The sequence below is a fragment of the Hippocampus zosterae genome, chromosome 5 (genome assembly GCF_025434085.1).
Source record: "Hippocampus zosterae strain Florida chromosome 5, ASM2543408v3, whole genome shotgun sequence".
NCBI lineage: Eukaryota > Metazoa > Chordata > Actinopteri > Syngnathiformes > Syngnathidae > Hippocampus > Hippocampus zosterae.
Genome location: NC_067455.1, coordinates 9,595,864 through 9,615,189, shown reverse-complemented (window position 1 = coordinate 9,615,189; position 19,326 = coordinate 9,595,864). Strand labels below are relative to the sequence as shown.

The 19,326-nt window shown below is 43.3% G+C and overlaps 3 protein-coding genes across 5 annotated transcripts; 2 read left to right on the top strand and 1 right to left on the bottom strand.

Moving 5' to 3' along the window:
• Positions 1-172: 172 nt before the first annotated feature.
• Positions 173-1,939, bottom strand: LOC127601493 (C-reactive protein-like). Of its 2 annotated transcripts, none has more exons than XM_052066818.1 (4): positions 1,842-1,939; positions 1,689-1,746; positions 1,260-1,362; positions 173-728 (listed from the first exon to the last, which is right to left on the bottom strand). In XM_052066818.1, the coding sequence occupies exons 2-4, from the start codon at positions 1,744-1,746 to the stop codon at positions 221-223; spliced, it is 669 nt and encodes a 222-aa protein (XP_051922778.1). In that variant the 5' UTR covers positions 1,842-1,939; the 3' UTR covers positions 173-220. The 2 variants fall into 2 exon arrangements, with proteins under 2 accessions (XP_051922778.1, XP_051922779.1); XM_052066819.1 differs by having other exon boundaries at positions 1,891-1,934.
• A 1,172-nt stretch (positions 1,940-3,111) lies between these two features.
• LOC127601153 (26S proteasome non-ATPase regulatory subunit 4-like) lies at positions 3,112-8,195 on the top strand. 2 transcript variants are annotated; one of them, XM_052066214.1, is made up of 10 exons: positions 3,112-3,244; positions 3,841-3,981; positions 4,075-4,189; positions 6,100-6,186; positions 6,418-6,486; positions 6,565-6,780; positions 6,949-7,054; positions 7,316-7,453; positions 7,656-7,711; positions 7,788-8,195. In XM_052066214.1, exons 1-10 carry the CDS (start codon positions 3,180-3,182, stop codon positions 7,956-7,958), a joined length of 1,164 nt encoding a protein of 387 aa, XP_051922174.1. In that variant the 5' UTR covers positions 3,112-3,179; the 3' UTR covers positions 7,959-8,195. The 2 variants fall into 2 exon arrangements, with proteins under 2 accessions (XP_051922174.1, XP_051922175.1); XM_052066215.1 differs by having other exon boundaries at positions 4,050-4,189.
• Positions 8,196-8,720: 525 nt separating this feature from the next.
• On the top strand, positions 8,721-18,699 carry znf687a (zinc finger protein 687a). The gene is made up of 11 exons (XM_052066171.1): positions 8,721-8,796; positions 10,046-11,644; positions 12,192-12,441; positions 12,749-12,915; positions 12,987-13,171; positions 14,092-14,268; positions 14,348-14,510; positions 14,587-14,808; positions 14,920-15,029; positions 15,326-15,419; positions 15,843-18,699. Exons 2-11 carry the CDS (start codon positions 10,058-10,060, stop codon positions 16,434-16,436), a joined length of 3,549 nt encoding a protein of 1,182 aa, XP_051922131.1. The 5' UTR covers positions 8,721-8,796; positions 10,046-10,057; the 3' UTR covers positions 16,437-18,699.
• Positions 18,700-19,326: the final 627 nt, after the last annotated feature.

The following is a 19,326-nucleotide window of genomic DNA, read 5'->3' as shown; positions in this document are numbered from 1 at the left end:
TCATCTCCAAAAATATTTTGTGGAATATTTTTCATGATCAAGTCAACGCGGAGAACACCACCAGTGCTGGCACCGTCCACGATGAGGATCAGTGATTAACCCCAAAAATCTAATTCAACTGTTCTAGTTGGCCATCTAGCCTTCCAAAAAGAAAAACTCAAAAGTCAAGACATGATCTTCAAATGCAAGTTTAATAATACACAAGTGTAATTTCAGACTTCTACAACGTGAGCTCATCTTCCACCAAAACTCTGCCGGTGATTTCATAGTCTAAGGCTCTCCAGTTGAGGACGTTCCCCGGGGTGAAGTTTGAATCTTCCTCGTAGCGTCGGATCTCCTTTGGAGACAGGACGTAGTCCCACATGTGAAGTCGCGAGATCATGCCAATGAAAGATTGAGAGGCATCAAAGCCTCCCTCATATTTGTCCTGCTCTTGGCCGAGGATGATGCTCGGCTTGCCCGTGATGGGCTGCCCAGAGTGGATAAACCTCTTGATGGTGGGCTTGCCGTCCATCCACAATTGGGCAATTCCATTTTCAGAGTCCCAGGTGGCGCACAATGTATGCCAGGAGTTGGAAGGAAAAGACAGCGACAGGAAGTCCGTGCCGCCTTGCCGAATGTGAACTCTCAGGTTGTCCGTTTGGAGCTTGAAGATGACTAAATCATTGCTGAGCGCCGGTGTGGCCAGAGAGAAGAGGACATAGTTCCTGGTGAGATCTGTGACAAATCTGAGTAGACACACCAGAGGTAAGTCATCAAGCACAACACTGCTAATATATACTTTGGGACAGTAGACCTTCGTTTTAGAGTCTGAAATTCTACCGGTATTTACTGTACATAATTATTTGGAGGGGATTTAAACCCCAGTTTTTATCCCCCGCCTCATGGGGGCGCCATTTTGCCACTTGATGTTAACTGAATACGACACCACTGTCATTCAGGTATTGACCAATCATGGCTCAGCTTGCAAAACACGACCGAACTCAGAACGTGCGTCGTGATCGGTGTTACCTGAGCAACCGTGGTTGGTCATTGTCAGGTGCCCTCCCACACCCCCTCCCCACGAAAAAAATAAATAAAAATGAGATGAGGTTTTTCTACAAAGGCAATAAATGAATGCCGTGTTGAGACTAGTGGGAGACACATACCATTTTGTAAAGGCTTTTTTTTATTGCCTTCCCTATAAAATACAGCTTCATCACTTTCACCTCTGAAGATGAGGACTGAAAGCAAGAGGGTCACAGCTGACTCCATTTTACCTGAAACAGACGGTGACTGCACTGAAGGATGTCTTGGGTGTGATCAATTTCACATGATCATTGGCTGTCCCCTTGGGGAACACAAAGACTTTGCCAGAAAGATCTGCACAAACAAAGGATTAAAGTCATCACAACAGTGGATTTCAAAAGACATAGTTCATTTTATCAGCACAAACTGAGATCAGAAGCTTATTGTACACTTAGTCTTTCGTCACTAGTCATTGAGACCTACTATGAAACCAAATTTCACACCTCAAGTGAAATAATGCAATTGTTGCAACCCCCCCCAAAATAACAACAACCCCCCCCCAAACAACCGTGCTCATTGCATCTTCCCTTGTATTACTTACAACACAGCGTTTCAACCCCATTTTTAATCTTAACCGCTTAACCTTTTTTGGGGGTGACCGTGAACACATGGATTCTTACCTTTGGTGAGTGCACAACATGATGCAAGCATCACCGTGAGAACAAAGAGTTTCTCCATCTGAAATTAAAAGGTCCGCATTTTATCACTGCACCACACCATTGAGCATGAATTGTACATTTACAATGTATAAAGATTTTTAATGCTTCACATACTGGTGGGTTGAATCATGCAATCTGAGAAGAGCTCTAGTCTGTTCTTTACCAAGTCAGCAAATACAACCTGAGAAACTCGCTGCGTCAGGCCACATGTGATGATTGACAATAGTCACGGAGGAATGGCATGGAAGACACAGAACTAAATACAAACACGGTGAAGAGACAACGAGGAACACCTGGACAAGACGTGAGGGGTTCGAGAGAGTTGATTAGTTGACACCAACATAATGGGGAGACACGGAAGACACAGGAAAACAAAGGAAATGCAGATCACAAGTTAGGAAACTAAAATGACGTGATAACATAGCAGGTGTTAAACTGGCGGCAACCAACCTTTTTCCTCCAAGGGCCACGTACAGAAAAAAGGAAGGATGTTAGAGCCGCTTTGACATTCTTATATCTTAATGTGTTAAACACACTGAAACCAATCCATCAACCAATTTTAATTTCTTTTTAAACCAAGCTGGGCCATGTGCAGCTAATTAATCCAACAAATAACAACAACCTCCTATGTCACAGTTTATTTGTTATTTTATTTACAAGTCTATACTGCTAGTGTAGGTGTTATTTTCTCTGACAATTTATTGACCAATCTATAGTGTTGACCTGCTGTCTTTCATTCATTCATTTTCCAAACCGCTTCATCGAGGGAGGTGCTGGAGCATATCCCAGCTTTCTTCAGGCAGTAGGCGGGGGACACCCTGAATTGGTTGCCAGCCAATTGCAGGGTCCACAGAGACGAACAACCATCCACGCCCATACTGACACCTAGGGACAATTTCGACTGATCAATCAGCCTGCCATGCATGTCTTTGGAGCATGGGAGGAAGCCGGAGTACCCGGAGCAAACCCACGCAGGCCCGGGGAGAACATACAAACTCCACAGAGGGAGGCCGGAGCTGGAATCGAACCCAGTACCTCTGCACTGTGAAGTCGACGTGCTAACCACTTGACTACCGGGCCGATGTATTCAAAAATGTATTCAAAAGTCAGTTTGAATTCAAGATTTTGCGGGGTTGCTGAAAATCCACTTTCTTGAAATTCTTGGTTAAGAAGGTTAAGGTTTTAGATGTATCTATATATCTGCTAAAGAGAAGACATCGCGTTCCATTTTCATAGAAGGGATTTTCAGGAGTTTAAGAAACTTGCCTGAGTGGAGTGAGCAGTCGTTTTTTTTCCTTTTTTTTGCTGTAATTTGGTTTGAACAGATTTCAAACCTGCCATTTTGGGGGTCTCCTCAAAAGTAATGATTTTGTCGCTACCAGGTGCCATCTGGCTGAAGCGTGCTTTCTTTCGTGAAAACGCAAATTTACCTCAAGAACTACATTACCCATCATGCACCACAATGACGCATTAAAGAGACTTGACTTCAAGATGGTGCTGGAAAGTACTATGGTTTGGTAAGGATGGCAAAACGAGTTTGAATTTAACCATGAATGCTATTTTACGCCACGAGGAAAATAATATGACGTATTGTTGAACCCGCTTCAGTTTTATTTCGATGCTAAACGTCTCCGCTCGAGACAAATATTGTATTTTGGACTTTTTCCTGAGTCACTCTCCCAACGCTAACGCGTAGCAAGATAAACAAGATGTTTTTATGTAACTGACTTGGCATTTTATGGAATTACCGATGGCACACTGAGTATTTATTTATTTACGATAACCATGGGACGTAATTTTTCGCTATTTGTTTTGGTTTGTGCAACAAAAGAGAGAATTTCAAAGCGCTAATGTTAGCTACGAGACAGAAGCTAGTGCCATTGTCAAAGCGTCTGTTGTTAACAGATTAATTTTCGAGCATCTGTGTCTCAGTTATAAATATTTTCTCATACTCGGCTCATAAATAATCTATAAATTTAATGTCTGAATCATGTATGCCTATTTATATCATATTCTTTCGGCACACTCAAACACCAAATAGAATTAAAAATATATTGAATAACTAATCGTGAACTTACTTTTTCATTTGAATCTCCCTTTTGTTTGCTTGCAGTGTGGACAACAGTGAATACATGCGCAATGGAGATTTTCTGCCCACCAGACTGCAAGCTCAGCAGGATGCAGTTAATATTGTTTGTCACTCCAAGACTCGCAGCAACCCTGAAAACAACGTCGGCCTCATCACCATGGCAAAGTGAGCGACATTTCAGTTCACTGAATATGCATTTTACTGAAAACTGATGATATTATCAACAAAACAAGTGCCTGGTGTTTGTTTCCTGCGCAGCAACTGTGAAGTCTTGACGACATTGACTCCAGACACAGGAAGGATACTCTCAAAACTGCATGCCGTGCAGCCTCGTGGAAACATCAGCTTCTGTACTGGCATCAGGGTAGCTCATGTGAGTTTTTCATTTTATAGCATTCTGACACTTTGTCTAAGCTAGTGGTCTCCAAACACTGCTGCACCATTTGGTACCAGCTCATATATTCTTTATCCTCTGTGAAAAACAACTACTGTACTGGTAATACAAGCTGATCCAAGAAGAGTGCATTTTCTTTTATTTTGTAAGTCTCACATTTCCCCTGCTGGTCAAGGTGTGCACATATGGACCAGCATGATGTCAATGGGCATTGAAGCATGAAATCATGATGCACATCCTTAAAAAAATAATACATTCTTCTTAATTTTGTGATTATTGCACATTTTTACACCATACACTACGGGGTGTGCAACCTGTGGCTCTTTCATCCTTTTACTGTGGCTCTCAATCATGAGAAAATAAGCAGTATTGAATTTAAATTGAGTCTGTTTATTTTTCAACTTTAATTCTAAATTTGAAAGTTGTGGTGCTCTTGTAACTTTCAAAGAAAGAAATTATTTTTTTTGAGTTACTAAAAATATGTGACACAAACAAATGTGACGCTGCACACTAAAGTTCAGGAGCAAAAATCACATTACCGTATTTTCACGACCATTCGGCGCACCGTATGGTTGGGCGCAGTCTCATTAATGGGTGCTATTTCTGTATTTTACACATAGACAAAACGCACTGTATTATTGGGCGCAGTTTTATAGTGGTAAAACATACGACAGCTTAAACATACGGCATGCATGCGCGCACGCTAAAAACACGTTAGCTTGAAGCCTACGGTAGCATGCCAAGACATACAGATACAAGCTAAAAACACGTTTTTAAAAAGGCAACAGAAGCAAAACTGAGTTCTGTTGTATTTTATTTAGCCAACGTACTCACGTTTTTCGATCAATCATCACCCAGAAATCCATCAAAGTCCTCATCCTCTGTATCAGAATTTAACAATTGTGCAAGTACCGGTAATCCATCAAAAACGTCGTGTTTCCCTCTCGTTGTCAGAGTCACTCTCATTGCCATGTGGCTCCACAGAAATTATGCCGGCTTTGCCAAAAACTCGAACAACAGTGCAAGCAGACACGTTCGTCCAAGCAGCCACAATCCATTCGCAAATTGTGGCGTAAATCGCCCGGCGCTGCCTCTCACTCTTTGTAAAGTTGTGTTTGCCATCGATCATCCATTGTTCCCATGCCGCTCGCAACTTTACTTTGAACGCCCGGTTGATGCCGATGTCCAGCGGGTGGAGTTCTTTAGTCAAGCCCCCGGAAATAACGGCAAGCTCCGAGTTCATTTGCTTGACTTGGTTTTTCACCGCTAGTGTGAGATGGGCACACATGCCAAAAGCATAACCGATGGCTTGAAGTTTGAACTGAGCTTCGTAGGCGTGTCTCTTTGTAGAATTTATTTTCGGGGATTCTTCGAAACCAAAACCAAAGTGGTTTTGCAACAATGCACATAGCCACACTCTATACAGGTGTTGGTACCTACTTGGGACGTCCCTTTAGCGTCCACTTACACGCCCACCCGTCACTCATTGGAGGACTTCTCCCCCGCATGCCTGTCCTCTCTCACGTCTGCCTTCTCTCTCTCTCTCTCTCTCTCTCTCTCGATCTCCATCTATGTATATATACACGCCCACCCTTCACTGATTGGCCGACTTCTTTGCCGCATGCCTGTCCAGTCACTTCCGCCTTTTCTCTATATAAACAGCATGTAGGGTGTCAGTCAGGTTTTGGAACTCGGCGCATACACAAGACGCTCCGCATCATAAGGCGTCCTGTCCATTTTGGAGAAAATTTAAGACTTTTAATGGCGCCTTATAGTCGTGAAAATACGGTAACTTTATTTCCCACATGCTATAGGAACATGCTCAATCGGTCAGTTGATGCTTTTTTTCTGTTCATTCATTCTTATTGTTTTGATTCTTATCTTTGCAGTTGGCATTGAAGCACAGACAGGGCAAAAACCACAAGATGCGTATCATTGCCTTCGTTGGCAGCCCAGTGGAGGACAACGAGAAAGAGGTGAGGTGTTTTCCTCTACAGTTGCTTTCTTTTCCAACTCCAAACGGTAAGCATGTTAAATAATGATTCCTCAAAAGGTTTGCAGGTGTAATATAAACACAAAAGTAAATAAATATTTTTCTACATTAAAAGATGTTGAAATAAAGCAGTCCTTATGTCTTGATGTGTTCTGTTTGTCTTAATGCTCTCTAAATCACAACATGAGTTATTCCCCCCCCCCCCCCCCCCAAGCTGGTCAAAATGGCAAAACGCCTGAAGAAAGAAAAAGTGAATGTGGATATCATCAACTTTGGAGAAGAGGTTTTTACAATGACATTGATGCAAAACCGTGCAACCCTGTGTTGTACCACACGAGCTCACTGCGATTCTTCTTCGCAGGAAATGAACACCGAGAAGCTGACGGTCTTCATCAACACGCTGAATGGGAAAGAGGGCAGTGGCTCCCATCTGGTCACAGTACCTCCGGGACCCAGTCTGGCGGACGCTCTGCTATCCTCACCCATCCTCGCCGGAGAAGGCGGTGCCGCGTTGGGTTTGGGTGCCAGTGACTTTGAGTTTGGAGTGGATCCCAGTGCAGACCCAGAACTGGCCCTGGTAAGCACAACAGCACAAATGTGTCACATCGTACCACAGAGTTTTTGATTTGTGGTCTGATTTTGGCCGTTTTGAGACATATTACTCCAGATAAAGAAATGGGACAATATCAGAGGTCCCATTGAATTGATTTAAAGTTACCCCCGGCTCATCATTATGGTCTCGTAGGCTCTCAGGGTGTCGATGGAGGAGCAAAGACAAAGACAAGAGGATGAAGCCCGTAGGGCCACTGTGGCATCCGCTGCTGAAGCTGGCATTCCCTCCCCCGTTGATGGTAAAATATAAAAATCAGAAACTAGAGGTGGGGGGGCTTGATTGACACTTGAATCTGACTCAAGTTGTCAATTTTAGGACACTTGATGTAAAATTTAGCGGGGACTCGACTCGACTTGACCTGTTTAATTTTTGCCACTGGAGCTCTGGGCTTGTTTTAAACTTGAAGGTTAAGCCCACAGGCAATATTCTGCCTTTTACCTAATGTAAGCTGAGCCAGACTCAAAATTTTATTTTCAAATGTCTTTTCTTTCTGTCGTAGAGTCCGATGACGCCCTGTTAAAGATGTCAGTTCCAAGTACAGACTCTGCAGTACCCGTGTTGCCAGATTTCAGCCGCATGACAGAAGACGAGCAGATTGCATATGCTCTACAGATGTCCATGCAAGGATCAGCAGCAGGTGAAGACTTCCAAATCTTCAGAGATCGTTTTCAGTCATTTGAGTGCTGTCATTGGCGCATACACATACACTGGAACCGCTGAAGTTAAACACGACACAGTCAACATCAGTTGTGGTGGGATGTAACTAAATTTAGCATTGAGGTCAGTTATCTTCGGAATCATTTTATCCAGAGTCAGCAAACATTTCTATTCGATTGTAGAGTTTGGTGCTGAAGATATGGACACTGGTGCTGACATGGACTCTGGTGAGACCAAGGTAAATGTTTGTTTTTTTGTTCTTTCAAACGATATGGGCTTGCATTTCATGAAAAAAATATCTAATCTGTGTTCAGGATGAAGAAGACTATGACGTGATGCAGGATCCAGAGTTCCTTCAGAGCGTCCTGGAGAACCTTCCTGGCGTTGACCCGAACAATGAGGCCATCCGTAACGCCATGGGCTCCCTGGCAACGCAGACTGGGCCTAAACCCGATTCCAAGAAGAACGAGGAGAAAAAGAAATGATAACGCAGATCAAGGGAGAAGTTTGTGATAGGATCAGTTAACACCACCGTGAACATGTTTCGCTTTTGTTCGACCATCTTCATGTTGCTGTCTCAATATTACATTTTACCTTAAGGTTCCATTATTTCTTCCCCATATTTTTCCCCCAGATTCCAAACAAATTTGTTTGTTTGAATCTTTTGTGAATACATTATCTCAATTCAAATGTTGAATAAATTTACACAATCCTAAATGGCACATTATGTTGTATAATTTGTAACTGGTTTGTATATATACAATTCTGTTGGAGATATGTTGTTCACATGGTGCACATCTGAAGCTGAAACTGTAATGACAAATCTCATTAATGGCAAAAGTGATGTCATTTTTCTTGAAATGAAGGTGCAGATTTCTAAAATGCCAATCGTGAATAGGAAGAATTGAGTGACAAATGTAAATTTTTTAAAATCTGAAATGCCAATTGTGAATAGAAAGAATTGAGTGACAAATGGCAGATTTTTTTTGACTAGTCTAAAGTACCTGGGCTTGCAATAGTGATGGGCCGACTTTGACAGTCAAGACTCCACAGCTATCTGTTTCAAACATGGGGCAGAAAAAAAGTGTCAAAATTCAATGCAGTCCTCAAGTAAAGTTGAGAGAACTACAGTGCAATTTATACATAGAATTTAAAGTACAATAATCAAGTATTTGTACTTCGTTGCTTCCCACCAGTTTAAATTTGAGCAAAACGCACTACAGTAGTACTGTACTGTATTGGTTCGGTAATTTCGGTCGCGCTGAGTGATGACGTATTATTTGCGCGACGGAGTGGAAAGTAAGGATTCGACTACATTCGCTGGTAGGCAACTGCATTACATTAGGATTTGGGACGAATTATATGCTTAAATTATTCGTATATAACATACATTAAACGCAACACTTTGACACAATAGCCGTTTGTCTCGCCCATTAGTGTTTTTCGACTTTTAAAGGACCGATGCTAGCGTGGCCGGCTAGCCGTGACGTGCTAAAGTTGAGCTCTGAGCCGAAGCTACCACTTGTTGAATCATCACTTGGAGCCGAACGCATCTCTCGTAAACTACGTTACAAACTGTTCGTTTGAGTAAACCCGACAACTACCAGTTTATGTTCAACATTGTAATTCACCAAACGCCACATAATTTTCTCTGTCGCCAACTGCAGTGGTGACAGGATGTTTTGTTAACCCTTATATCCGGCTTGGGTCAAAAATTTGCCGTTTTGATGTTTTACTGCAAGGAAAATAATTGAAACTGAAATAATGTTGTTTTTAATGTCAATCTTTTGTACAGGTACCTCAAAATATCTGTCCACACTGTCAGAGTTGACACGACTTAAAATGATTCACGAGTGTGTTGAATAAAGGGAAATGGTGTTCACTTTTGAAGTGTAAAACTCTACAGCAGGGGTGTCCATTAGGTAGATCCTGATCTACCGGTAGATCTAAGACAGGTCCCAAGTAGATCCGAGGAGTGTCGAGAAGAAAAAAAACAAACAACCATTTGGGTGTCTTTGTACATGTTAGTAATATATTTTTTGTGTTAATGTACACTGCACACTAATCAGTCTCATTTTCACTAAAAAACATATTTAAAAAATAAAATAAAGCAGGTGAATCTTAAATTTGTGTGTGTGTGTTCGTGCGTGCGCCGGTAAGGGTAGATCCCGTGAGGTTAGTTGATAGAAAAGTAGATCTTCGATCCAAAACGTTTGGGCACCCCTGCTCTACAGGATAATAGTGACAGAGTAAAGCAGCATAAGATTGATACATACTAAACACGAGGACTCAATGTTATCCAGAGTGTAAAATGTACCTGCACACAGGTGTGAGATCTGCATTCTGCACTTGGAAAACAAATTTCGACCGCCGCCACAGCAAATAAATGTACACTTTTCTCCTTTTCATTTATGAATGCCAGTCTGACTCAGTACATCTTTTAAATGTTTTAGCGTTCATAATTTGATATAGATAGTTATGATAATATTCTTGACATACTGTGATGTGCATGGAAATTTAACAAAGCTCCTCAACAGTTGACCTTTGTATAACTCTTGTTTTGCATTGGCAGGTTTTTAGCTGAATGCGGGCAATGGGGGACGTGAAGACCCCAGACTTTGATGATTTGTTGGCGGCGTTTGATATTCCCGACATTGATGCCATACAGTCGAGTCCAGAAGAGGACAATGTGTCTGCTAATGACAGAAAAAATTCATCCCACCCAGACTCCCTTGCCTCACACACTGACCCCCCTCCTGTCAGTGTTATAGTGATGAACACCGTGAGGCCCTGTGAAGATGATGTTGGAAAAAAAGACAAGACTACAAGCACTCCTTTAGACTCTTGTGTTAAGATAAATCTCACTGCTGCCCAAACTGCCAATAGATTTAATGGGTCTGCTGCAAATGACCAGGAAGGATCCAACGCAGGACCATGGCAACAGCATTCACTGCTGAAGTTGAACGATGACAACGAAGGGAATGCAATGGAGGTTGGCTCGGTCAGAAACATGATTGAAGATGTGACGAGTTTGAAGCCCCAGCCACAACTGGAATCCACACAGTTGCCTTTTCCTTCCTCTCCGCAGTCCGACTTGCCTCAGAAGGAGGAAGCACACCTCCTCCCACATGTACCGTCATCCCCTTTATCTCACAATGGGGCCTCTCACTTGGATGAGGACGACTCTGAACCAGACTTGGGAAGCCCACTGGTGATCCACGAAAGCCCAGAATTTGTCATGCCGTCCCCTCCGAAATTGAAACACAGCGTCAGACATCAACCTGATCTGTGTGTCTCCCCTGAGGCCACCTCATGTACCCTTGAAGCGTTGACTAAGCATGAGGAGAAATCTGTTTCCCTCGCATCGCCACAACCGTCAGCGAGCGCTCAGAACTGTCATTTGGCACCTGTGCAAGAAGAGAAATATCCAGAGCATGTGATTGATGAGAGGGACTCACCTGAGAGTCCACCGCCGAGTGAGACAGGGCTCCCTTTTCCCAATAGAAGCCCTGAGTTGGAAAACCACAAGGAGCTTATGGACAGCGAGCCAAGCCAAGAGGACAGACCTAATGACAACAGAAAGACTGCAGGAGATGGTGAAACCGTAAATGAGGAGTCATCTTTTGACACCGTGTCTCCAAAAACAGAACCATCTGAATTGTTGCCCCTCAAAGTTAAAATTAAGGTGCCCGCAGGAAGCTTAATGAAGACGACACTTAAAAGAAGTCCAAAAGCAAATTCTAAAGGTCCGGATTCTTCCAAATTGTCACCAAAGGCTTATAATCCGAGATCTAAGAAGGGCGGTTCCCAGCAATCTCGTTCAGAAATGACAGTCAAAGAAAAACGTTCAGTGACCATCAAACCTAAATCCTCCCCCATAGTGGTCAGTGTCGCCAAAACGACACCTCTTCCCTCCATGACCGACTCAACAGCTGGACCCGGTGGCATAAACCTGCACTGCCTGGGTCAGAAGACTCTCCAGAGTTCCCCTCAGTGTAGTAGCCGACCTGCCTCCATAGTCACCAGCGGTGGGGCCATCGTATCCAAAAGCCAGACCAACCTGGTGGAAATCTTCAACAAGATTCTCACCAATAAGAACCTGCTGCCCAGCTACAAACCTGATTTGAGCTCCCCGCCTCCTGCTGAGTGGGGCCTTCCTTTGCCGGCTCAGGTAACTCTGACAAAATCCACAGTTTGGTGGCAGCGAACTCAACTCACTTCACACACACACACACAAAAAGGCACGTCTAATGCTGTTCACTTTTGCAGAATTTAAAAGAATTTTGGTCGGTTAAATGGGCTGGTTGCTAATTAGTTGGGCCTGATTCTCAACTTTTTATTTATGTCATAACTGTATGATTTATAGAGTGCTATTTTTCTTCGCCAAATATTGGCTGGAACTGGTTAATGACATTTACTTATTGGGTTTGGTTCCAAGGAACAAATTCAACTCCTATTTCAGTGAACCACTGTATTTAAATAAACCATTTCTCCCAATTACAAAAAAAGAAAATGAAGGTGAAATATATCATTTTTATTGTGCTTGATTTACATACATATTATTTTTGGGTTTGATTTAAGTCAATTTAAATCAAACAACCCCGATGGACACGGTGGCCAGTTATAAGCCTATAATGATTAACATTAGATCCTGTTTTTATCCTAGCCTCATGTGCACTGCAGTGCTGATGTCACATCATGTCCATGACACTCGACAGGGTTACCGCTGTTTGGAGTGTGGCGACGTCTTCGCACTGGAGCAGAGCCTGGCCCGCCACTACGACCGGCGTTCGCTGCGCATCGAGGTGACATGCAACCACTGCGCCAAGCGGCTGGCCTTCTACAACAAGTGCAGCCTGCTTTTACACGCCCGGGAGCACAAAGAGCGAGGCCTGATCATGCAATGCTCGCACCTTGTCATGAAACCTGTGTCCTTGGAGCAGATGATAAACCAGATTGAACTCAGTGGTCAGTGTCCAGCTTTTGTTGTCTGGAATATGTTTGCTTTTTGATGCCGTGCCTGAACATCTGAATACAAATAACCTTCCAAACTGAACAACTTCGGGGAAAAAAATTGTAAAATTTTATTTTTAAAAAAAACAGCGTTTTATGATGGCAAAAGTTCAACTTTGGAAACGATGAATTCACTTTCCGTGATTTCCTGAGGGAATAATTGATTGTAAAATTAAGCATCTTTGACAAATACTTTTGAAGGGGTTATACAAGTATTTGAAATGTCAGGTTCCCTTGCATACACTGTCATCATCTGTTTTAGGACAGTCCACCTTCCAGGCCAAAGGGCAGCCACAGCAAGCGTCTGTGAACAAGAAATCTGACACTGTCCGGCACATTGGTAATAAATGTCCAGAATGTCAGACTCACTTTAGCAGCAAAATGGAGGTGATCCAACATTTCCAAGAAATCAAACAACCTGAAACCACAGTGAGTCTACATTTTGTTTCCTCTCGAATTGCATACACAAGCTCTGAATACTTTATTTTCTTCCTCTCCAGCAATGCACCGAATGCTCCCCTCCGATGCTGCTGCCCAACACCTGCAGCGCGGCAGCTCATCAGCGCATCCATCAAGGCAGTCCACCGTGCGTTTGCCCCGAGTGCGGTGGCACCGCCAAGCACCAAGTCTTTCAGTCACATCTGGAACACGCTTGTTTGCACTTTTCACGACGCATCGGGTACAGGTATGTCATCAGCCCATACCGGCTGTTCGATTAGTCTTTGTAATATACAGTAAACCAAAGGGAAAAATGTTAAGAATTGATGCCCCTCCCCTAAAATATTGGTAATATTTCCACAAACATTGATCCCAAAACACTTACCGTATTTTCTTAAAAGGTCACAGCGCCTTAAAATCCGATGCGCCTTGTGTATGGTTATTACAGTAATATGTCGACCCCCCCAAATGGCTCCTTGCTAGAGACATGCTTACAACGCAGAGTTCAAACTTAAGTTGATCGGGTTCGCAGTTGAACACGGAAATCGAGCAGCGGCAAGAAAGTTCAATAATCAAGACCTTTTCACACTGCACTTAGCAGTGTGCAGCAAGGCGCCTCTTATTAAAAAATGTTGTATGTACTCTTGAACGGCATTGCTGGGGCATCACACAAGTGCCTCCAATAGAGGAGAAGCTGGCAGGGCGATGTAAAGATAAAATAAAACTAAACTCACCCTTTGTGAATACAGTAATCCCTCGTTTATCGCGGTTAATGGGGACGAAAACCACCCGCGATAAACGAAAATCCGCGAAGTAGCGTCCAATTAACATAAACCGGTTACTTTTTCTTTATTTTTTTAAGTCCGCAAACGGTCTGTGAGAAGCTGCAAAACAACAGCGAGTCACATAGAGCAACATATACAGTACTGTACTCCATGTATATTTAAAAAGTAGCGAGGGATCACTGTACCTACAGGCACATAATGGACAGAGAACAGGCAGGTGTTTTTATGCGTGAAGCTTTAGCCTGTGTTTTATAAATATAACACTATTACATCTCGCTGCTGAGCAAAGGAGGAGGGAGGAATTTTCCACTATCTGCCGTTATTGTTTGGCCTTGACGGTGAGTCCGCCTTTGATTGCACGCTCTTGTTTTTGTCCGTACAGATGCTCCAGTTGTCTGGTGGTGTTTGGAGGGCTGAATTCAGTGAAGGCGCACATCCAACAGGCCCACTGTGACATTTTCCACAAGTGCCCCAGCTGTCCCATGGCCTTCAAATCGGCACCCAGTGTACAGAGCCACATCACAACCCAGCATCCTGCGTTAACCGAAGGCCAGGCCATGTACGACGCACGCAGCCAGGTTACGCGTTTCCATTCTGAATGCGCCTCTTAACAGCACAACATTTCTTGTTTCTTACAGGTTGATCTACAAATGTGTGATGTGTGATACAGTTTTCACGCACAAGTCCTTGCTGTACGTCCACTTCGATACACATTTAGCCACTCAAAAAGTTCACCTGTATAAATGTCCCGAATGCACCAAGATGTTTTCTCAGAGAAGTGCACTGATGGAACATTTTAAGGTATACTCATGCTTATTATTGGACTCATTCATCACTGGTCACTTTTTAACTGTATTTCTTCGTTCTTATTCTTTAGAGCCACAAGACATCCAAGCAAGAATTAGCCTCCGCCCCAGCGGCTGCTTCTTTGTGTCCTCAGCCTGCGGTCAAGATAGAAAGTTCGGACGGGGAAGACGGCGAGAAGGAAGTTAACGCTGAGACTACCATCACCACGCCAGGGTGGAAGTGCGCTCACTGCCAGGAATGCTACACTGACTCGGAAGAGTTCATCAGCCATATGGCTAAACAACATGGCAAGGTTGTTAACTCAAGTCATATATCTTTTTTTTTTTAAGTCGGTTCCCATTTGACAGCAGTTGTTGTTCATGTCACCTTGTGTGTGTGTGTGTATGTGCGCGCGCGCTTTTAGATCTTAAAGAACTTTCCCTGTAACAAATGCGAAAGCTCCTTCTCCTCCGCATCCAGTCTGAGACGCCACGTCCGCGACAAACACAAGCTTACAAGTCGCTTCCACTGCCAGTGAGTGACGCCCTGTTACCACAGACACAAACAAGCCATCGTTTATGTTAAGGCTTTCCTGGATGTAAAAAAAAAAAGAAAAAAGCATTTGGAAAAAGTAATTAAAAGCTCAAATTTGAGTGTTCATTTGCCACTTTTTCCTCCAAATTATGTTATATGGGATAAAAGAGTGTTTTCTTACATTACGGGACTTAGAAAAGTCATTTTGTAAGTAGTTTATTTTGTCATGCATGCATATATTTCTTTACTTTGACCTCCTATCAATCTATACATTGAACATTTTTTTGTGTTTGTAGGTTCTGTACAGGCAGCAAGAAATCATTCAGCAGCCGAGCGATGTTGGACAAGCACGTCCACCTTCGACACCGCGCGGAAGCCATGAACCAGGAGGTACGCCTGACCAATCTGTCTGTTTTAGAACTCAAATGCAGCCCTTGAGCGCATGTTTTCCCATCCCTGCCTTAGGCTCTAACAGTAAATAACGAAGCATTTATATTAGAAATTGATTTGAGAGTTATGTAATTAGCATTTTGCTCATTAGCATAATTAAGATTATATGGGAAATGATGGTGGAGAGGATGAGGGGACTATTTTTTATGCACCTTATGGGTTTACACAAGGCACAAATTGGCTTTTATTTGTCTTCAAATGAGGACAAATTTATCTTGCCGTTAAATGTCAGGTTGATTGAAGTGCCCTTCAAAAGAGTCTAAGATGTTTCAATTTGACTTGCTTAAGCTTGTTTGAAGCAGTTGTACCTCATGAGGTGGGATTAAGTGTATTTCTAATGTAAAAATGGCGCCTTCTGAGCAGGGAGGCACAGATGAGGCCGACAGCTCCTCGGAACATGACGGCGCTTCGCTGACTCGCCATAGACGCCGAGCGGCCGCCAAGACAGAACACAACGAAGAGTACTCTCCCTCAAAAAAGTTAAAATCATCCTTCGCGCCGGCCTCCTATTCTCCTCCCGAGTCCGGGTTCCGCTGCGCTCCCTGCGGCTTCACCACGGAAGACCAGGCCACGTTCCAGGCGCACATTAGCCAGCATCGAGTCGGGGTGGAGGGCGGCGGGCAGCAGTGCACTCAGTGCGGCGCCTGCTTCACTTCGAGCAAGTCGTTGGCACGCCACCTCTTTATCACCCACAAGGTCCGAGACGCGTTCACCGATCAACATCAAGCCCTGATCGTGGGCGCGGCGTTGTCTCCCGTTAACAGCAAGAAGCTCGATGAGAATTCTCTTGGTTTCCCCACATCGCCCTCCTCGCAAACTCACGGTCAGGAAGATGACGACACGCTTAACTGTAAAGTGTGCGGCAAACATTTTGACAGGGCCACTGATCTCAACACGCACTTCAGAACTCATGGCATGGCTTTTATCAATGCAAGAAACACGGTGAAACCAACCTAGGGTGTGAGTAGACCTTCACAACGTGCCTTATTATTATATTGAGGATCATCCTTGGCCAAAAAACATAGCACCTCCTTTCTGAAATCTGATCACTGCGAAATTTCCCCAGCGAACCTGATCACAGGTTTTGTTTGGACTTAAAGGTCACAACCAAGGGCAAGATTATATTGCAGACACCAACGTGAAAATGGCTAATCATAAAATCCTGCAGATGGGAGGCTTTGCGTTTGACTCATCGGTATGCAATTTAACCAGATATGATACAAATACAAATTGTCACGTCAACATAAAACAAAAATGATTCCTTCCATCCATTTTCAACGCCGCTGATCCTGGAACAGGGTCGCTGGAGCCTATCCCACTTTACTTCGGGCGGAAGGCCGACTACCCCGAACTGGTCGGCGGTCAGTTGTAGGGCATAGATCGTGAAAAACAACCATTCACACCCACATCCACACTGTCACCCAGTGGGAACCAACCACACGCTGCCCGCACGTAACTCAGGCGAGTGTACTGCGACGCCATCAGTGACTCAAAGATGATTCCCATCAGCCTTATTAACCCTCTACGTGTAACACTCAGGATATTGTACAGGGCAGAACCTCCAATGTCAAACACAATCAGTTCCAAAATCTGTGACTAGGCGAAATAGCCAACACCGCAAATGTCCTGTACGTGCAATCACTGTACACGAGGGAATGTGGAGTTGCTCTTTAGTGTTTGTCAATTTTATCTCGCTCACACACAACTCCCCTCAGGAAATCTCAGAAAACACTTAAGAGTGCATTCAAAGCGTTTCAACCAAATTGTACTGTGACTCATGATGATGATGATGATGATGAATATGACTGGTATAACAAATACGGCCTTCCTTTGTAACACCTGAATATCTGGTTGCTTGTTGCAGGACAGCACAGTTGCTTTTAAGATGGCCCGTCGTCATCTAAAAGTTCTACTAACATGTACAAATGTGTTTTACGTTAGGAATGAGAAAACACACGACCGTTGGTCTGTGCCAGCTAGTCGATTTGTATTTCCAGTGGATCCTTCAAAGTTCACCACAATCCGTTCGTCGCTGCCCCGTAAGATTGCAAGCGATAATTCAGTCAACTCATTCACTCCCATTGACGGCGAGAGACGCCAAAGACCCATTTGAACTCTGCTGCCAGTGAATGACTTACTGAACATTTTAACATTCTTACATGTGTCAAATCGACCGACTAAACCAAAACTTAAATGACTCCCTCTACTATCAAGACATCGACAGCGCGAACAAGCAATCGGCTTTAAATATTTTCAGTTGTAACTGCATGAAAACCCTTACGGTAGACTTGAGTATTTACTCACACTTAACTTTGACATGTGGCAGATTAGATTTAAACCGTTAGGGGTGACCATACAATGTGCATCCCAATCATCGATGTCAAACTGGTTGTAGCGAGGAGCCATGAGTGATTCCTCACAAAAGGGAAATTTCAAACTGTACTTTGGAGGTTGCACAGTAGTCACAAAGTAGACTGCTGACTTCCTCTCTGCAAAAGTTGACTAGTGCAGTGTTTCCCAACCTTTTTGGAGCAGAGGCACATTTTTTTTACATTCAAAACCCACTCGACCAGACAAAAACGTCACAAAAAGTACATGTATCCTATTTTCGTTTCGGTTTACTCACAAACCTCAATTGTTCTGGATGTCACTGTATGATGCTGACATTGATAGATGAACAAAGACACATTTTAAGTGTTTTATTTATACTTATATATTTTTGGACCAGTGAAATTTTATCATTTCCCAGGGCACACTAGTGTTTGGGAATCACTGCACTATTACTATACTTCATGAGCATGCTTCAGTTGATTTCGTACCATTTGAGTGATCAATTATCACTTGTTGTGTTCTGCGTTAGTTGTTAAAGCCTTCTCAAAGCCTTTTGAAAAGGACTTTGTGACTTGTGAATTAGGATATTTAAAATGTTTGCTATATCGTGCCGTTGGTTTAAAATAGCTACATGTACAACATGTGTATCTTTCTTCCGGCAGAAGAGTTCGGGTGATCGTAAAATCGGTTCTTTGGTGGCCATCGGCAGAGCTTATTTTTATGTATTTGTCTGAAACACTTCCGTCAATGTGCTGTTATTGTTTGGAAGCAACAAGCTGTGTGCGATTGTGAGCAGTCTCAGGTGACCAATCGGTGCTTCATCAAGGTTTTTGATTTACATGATCAAATGTTGATGGAGAAAACGAAATAAAAATGTGCCCCACCGGTGCCCAATGTGCTCAGAACTTCAGCGCCGGTCCAGTTGGAGTTTGATTTCAGCACTAGTAGAAGCTGCCTGTTGAACTGCAGAGGTTTTAAAGAGTGTTTGGTAGAGGTTTCTTTTTTGGATGCCAATTTGGTGTTCGGGTTGTCGCAGAATTCAAACTCGGCGCGGAGTTTCCAACTGAGTTCAGGAGCCAAAGCAGGAGCTTCGTTGTAGTAACAAGCCACTGAGCCTGACCCTGAGGAGGTTCGAAGACAAAAGAAGTGGTGTGCTCAAGAAGATGGATGGATGTAAATATACAACCTCAAAAACAATGAACCCCTACTTATTCTCAGTTTGCTATTCACACATTTGCCTATTCACAAAAGTCCCCCAGCACTGATTGGACAAGAAATGTCATGTGATCATCTGCAGCCAGTGATGGCCAAGCGGGTGTGTCATAACTCATTGAAATACTGAGTTCAGTGTGTCTTAGCATGGCAGAGGCTCCATTGAACCCCTGAGACCGATTCACAGAACCACTGATCTATATATTACAACTCCTTTGTTTTTTCGATGTTGTATTCCTTCTTTAAACTTAAAAAATACTTTGTGTGTGTAAAAACTTTTAATATATCTTTCACCTAAGTGATT

Bases quoted from the DNA above. Each gene is read 5' to 3' on its own strand.
- LOC127601493 (XM_052066818.1), bottom strand. From the start codon at position 1,746: ATGGAGAAACTCTTTGTTCTCACGGTGATGCTTGCATCATGTTGTGCA. The intron at 1,363-1,688 runs GTAAGAATCCAT...TTGTTTGTGCAG, and splicing joins ATGTTGTGCACTCACCAAAG to ATCTTTCTGGCAAAGTCTTT. The intron at 729-1,259 runs GTAAAATGGAGT...GTGTCTACTCAG, and splicing joins GCAGTCACCGTCTGTTTCAG to ATTTGTCACAGATCTCACCA.
- LOC127601153 (XM_052066214.1), top strand. From the start codon at position 3,180: ATGCACCACAATGACGCATTAAAGAGACTTGACTTCAAGATGGTGCTG. The intron at 3,245-3,840 runs GTAAGGATGGCA...GTTTGCTTGCAG, and splicing joins CTGGAAAGTACTATGGTTTG to TGTGGACAACAGTGAATACA. The intron at 6,187-6,417 runs GTGAGGTGTTTT...CCCCCCCCCAAG, and splicing joins TGGAGGACAACGAGAAAGAG to CTGGTCAAAATGGCAAAACG.
- znf687a (XM_052066171.1), top strand. From the start codon at position 10,058: ATGCGGGCAATGGGGGACGTGAAGACCCCAGACTTTGATGATTTGTTG. The intron at 12,442-12,748 runs GTCAGTGTCCAG...CATCTGTTTTAG, and splicing joins AAACCAGATTGAACTCAGTG to GACAGTCCACCTTCCAGGCC. The intron at 15,030-15,325 runs GTGAGTGACGCC...TTGTGTTTGTAG, and splicing joins ACAAGTCGCTTCCACTGCCA to GTTCTGTACAGGCAGCAAGA.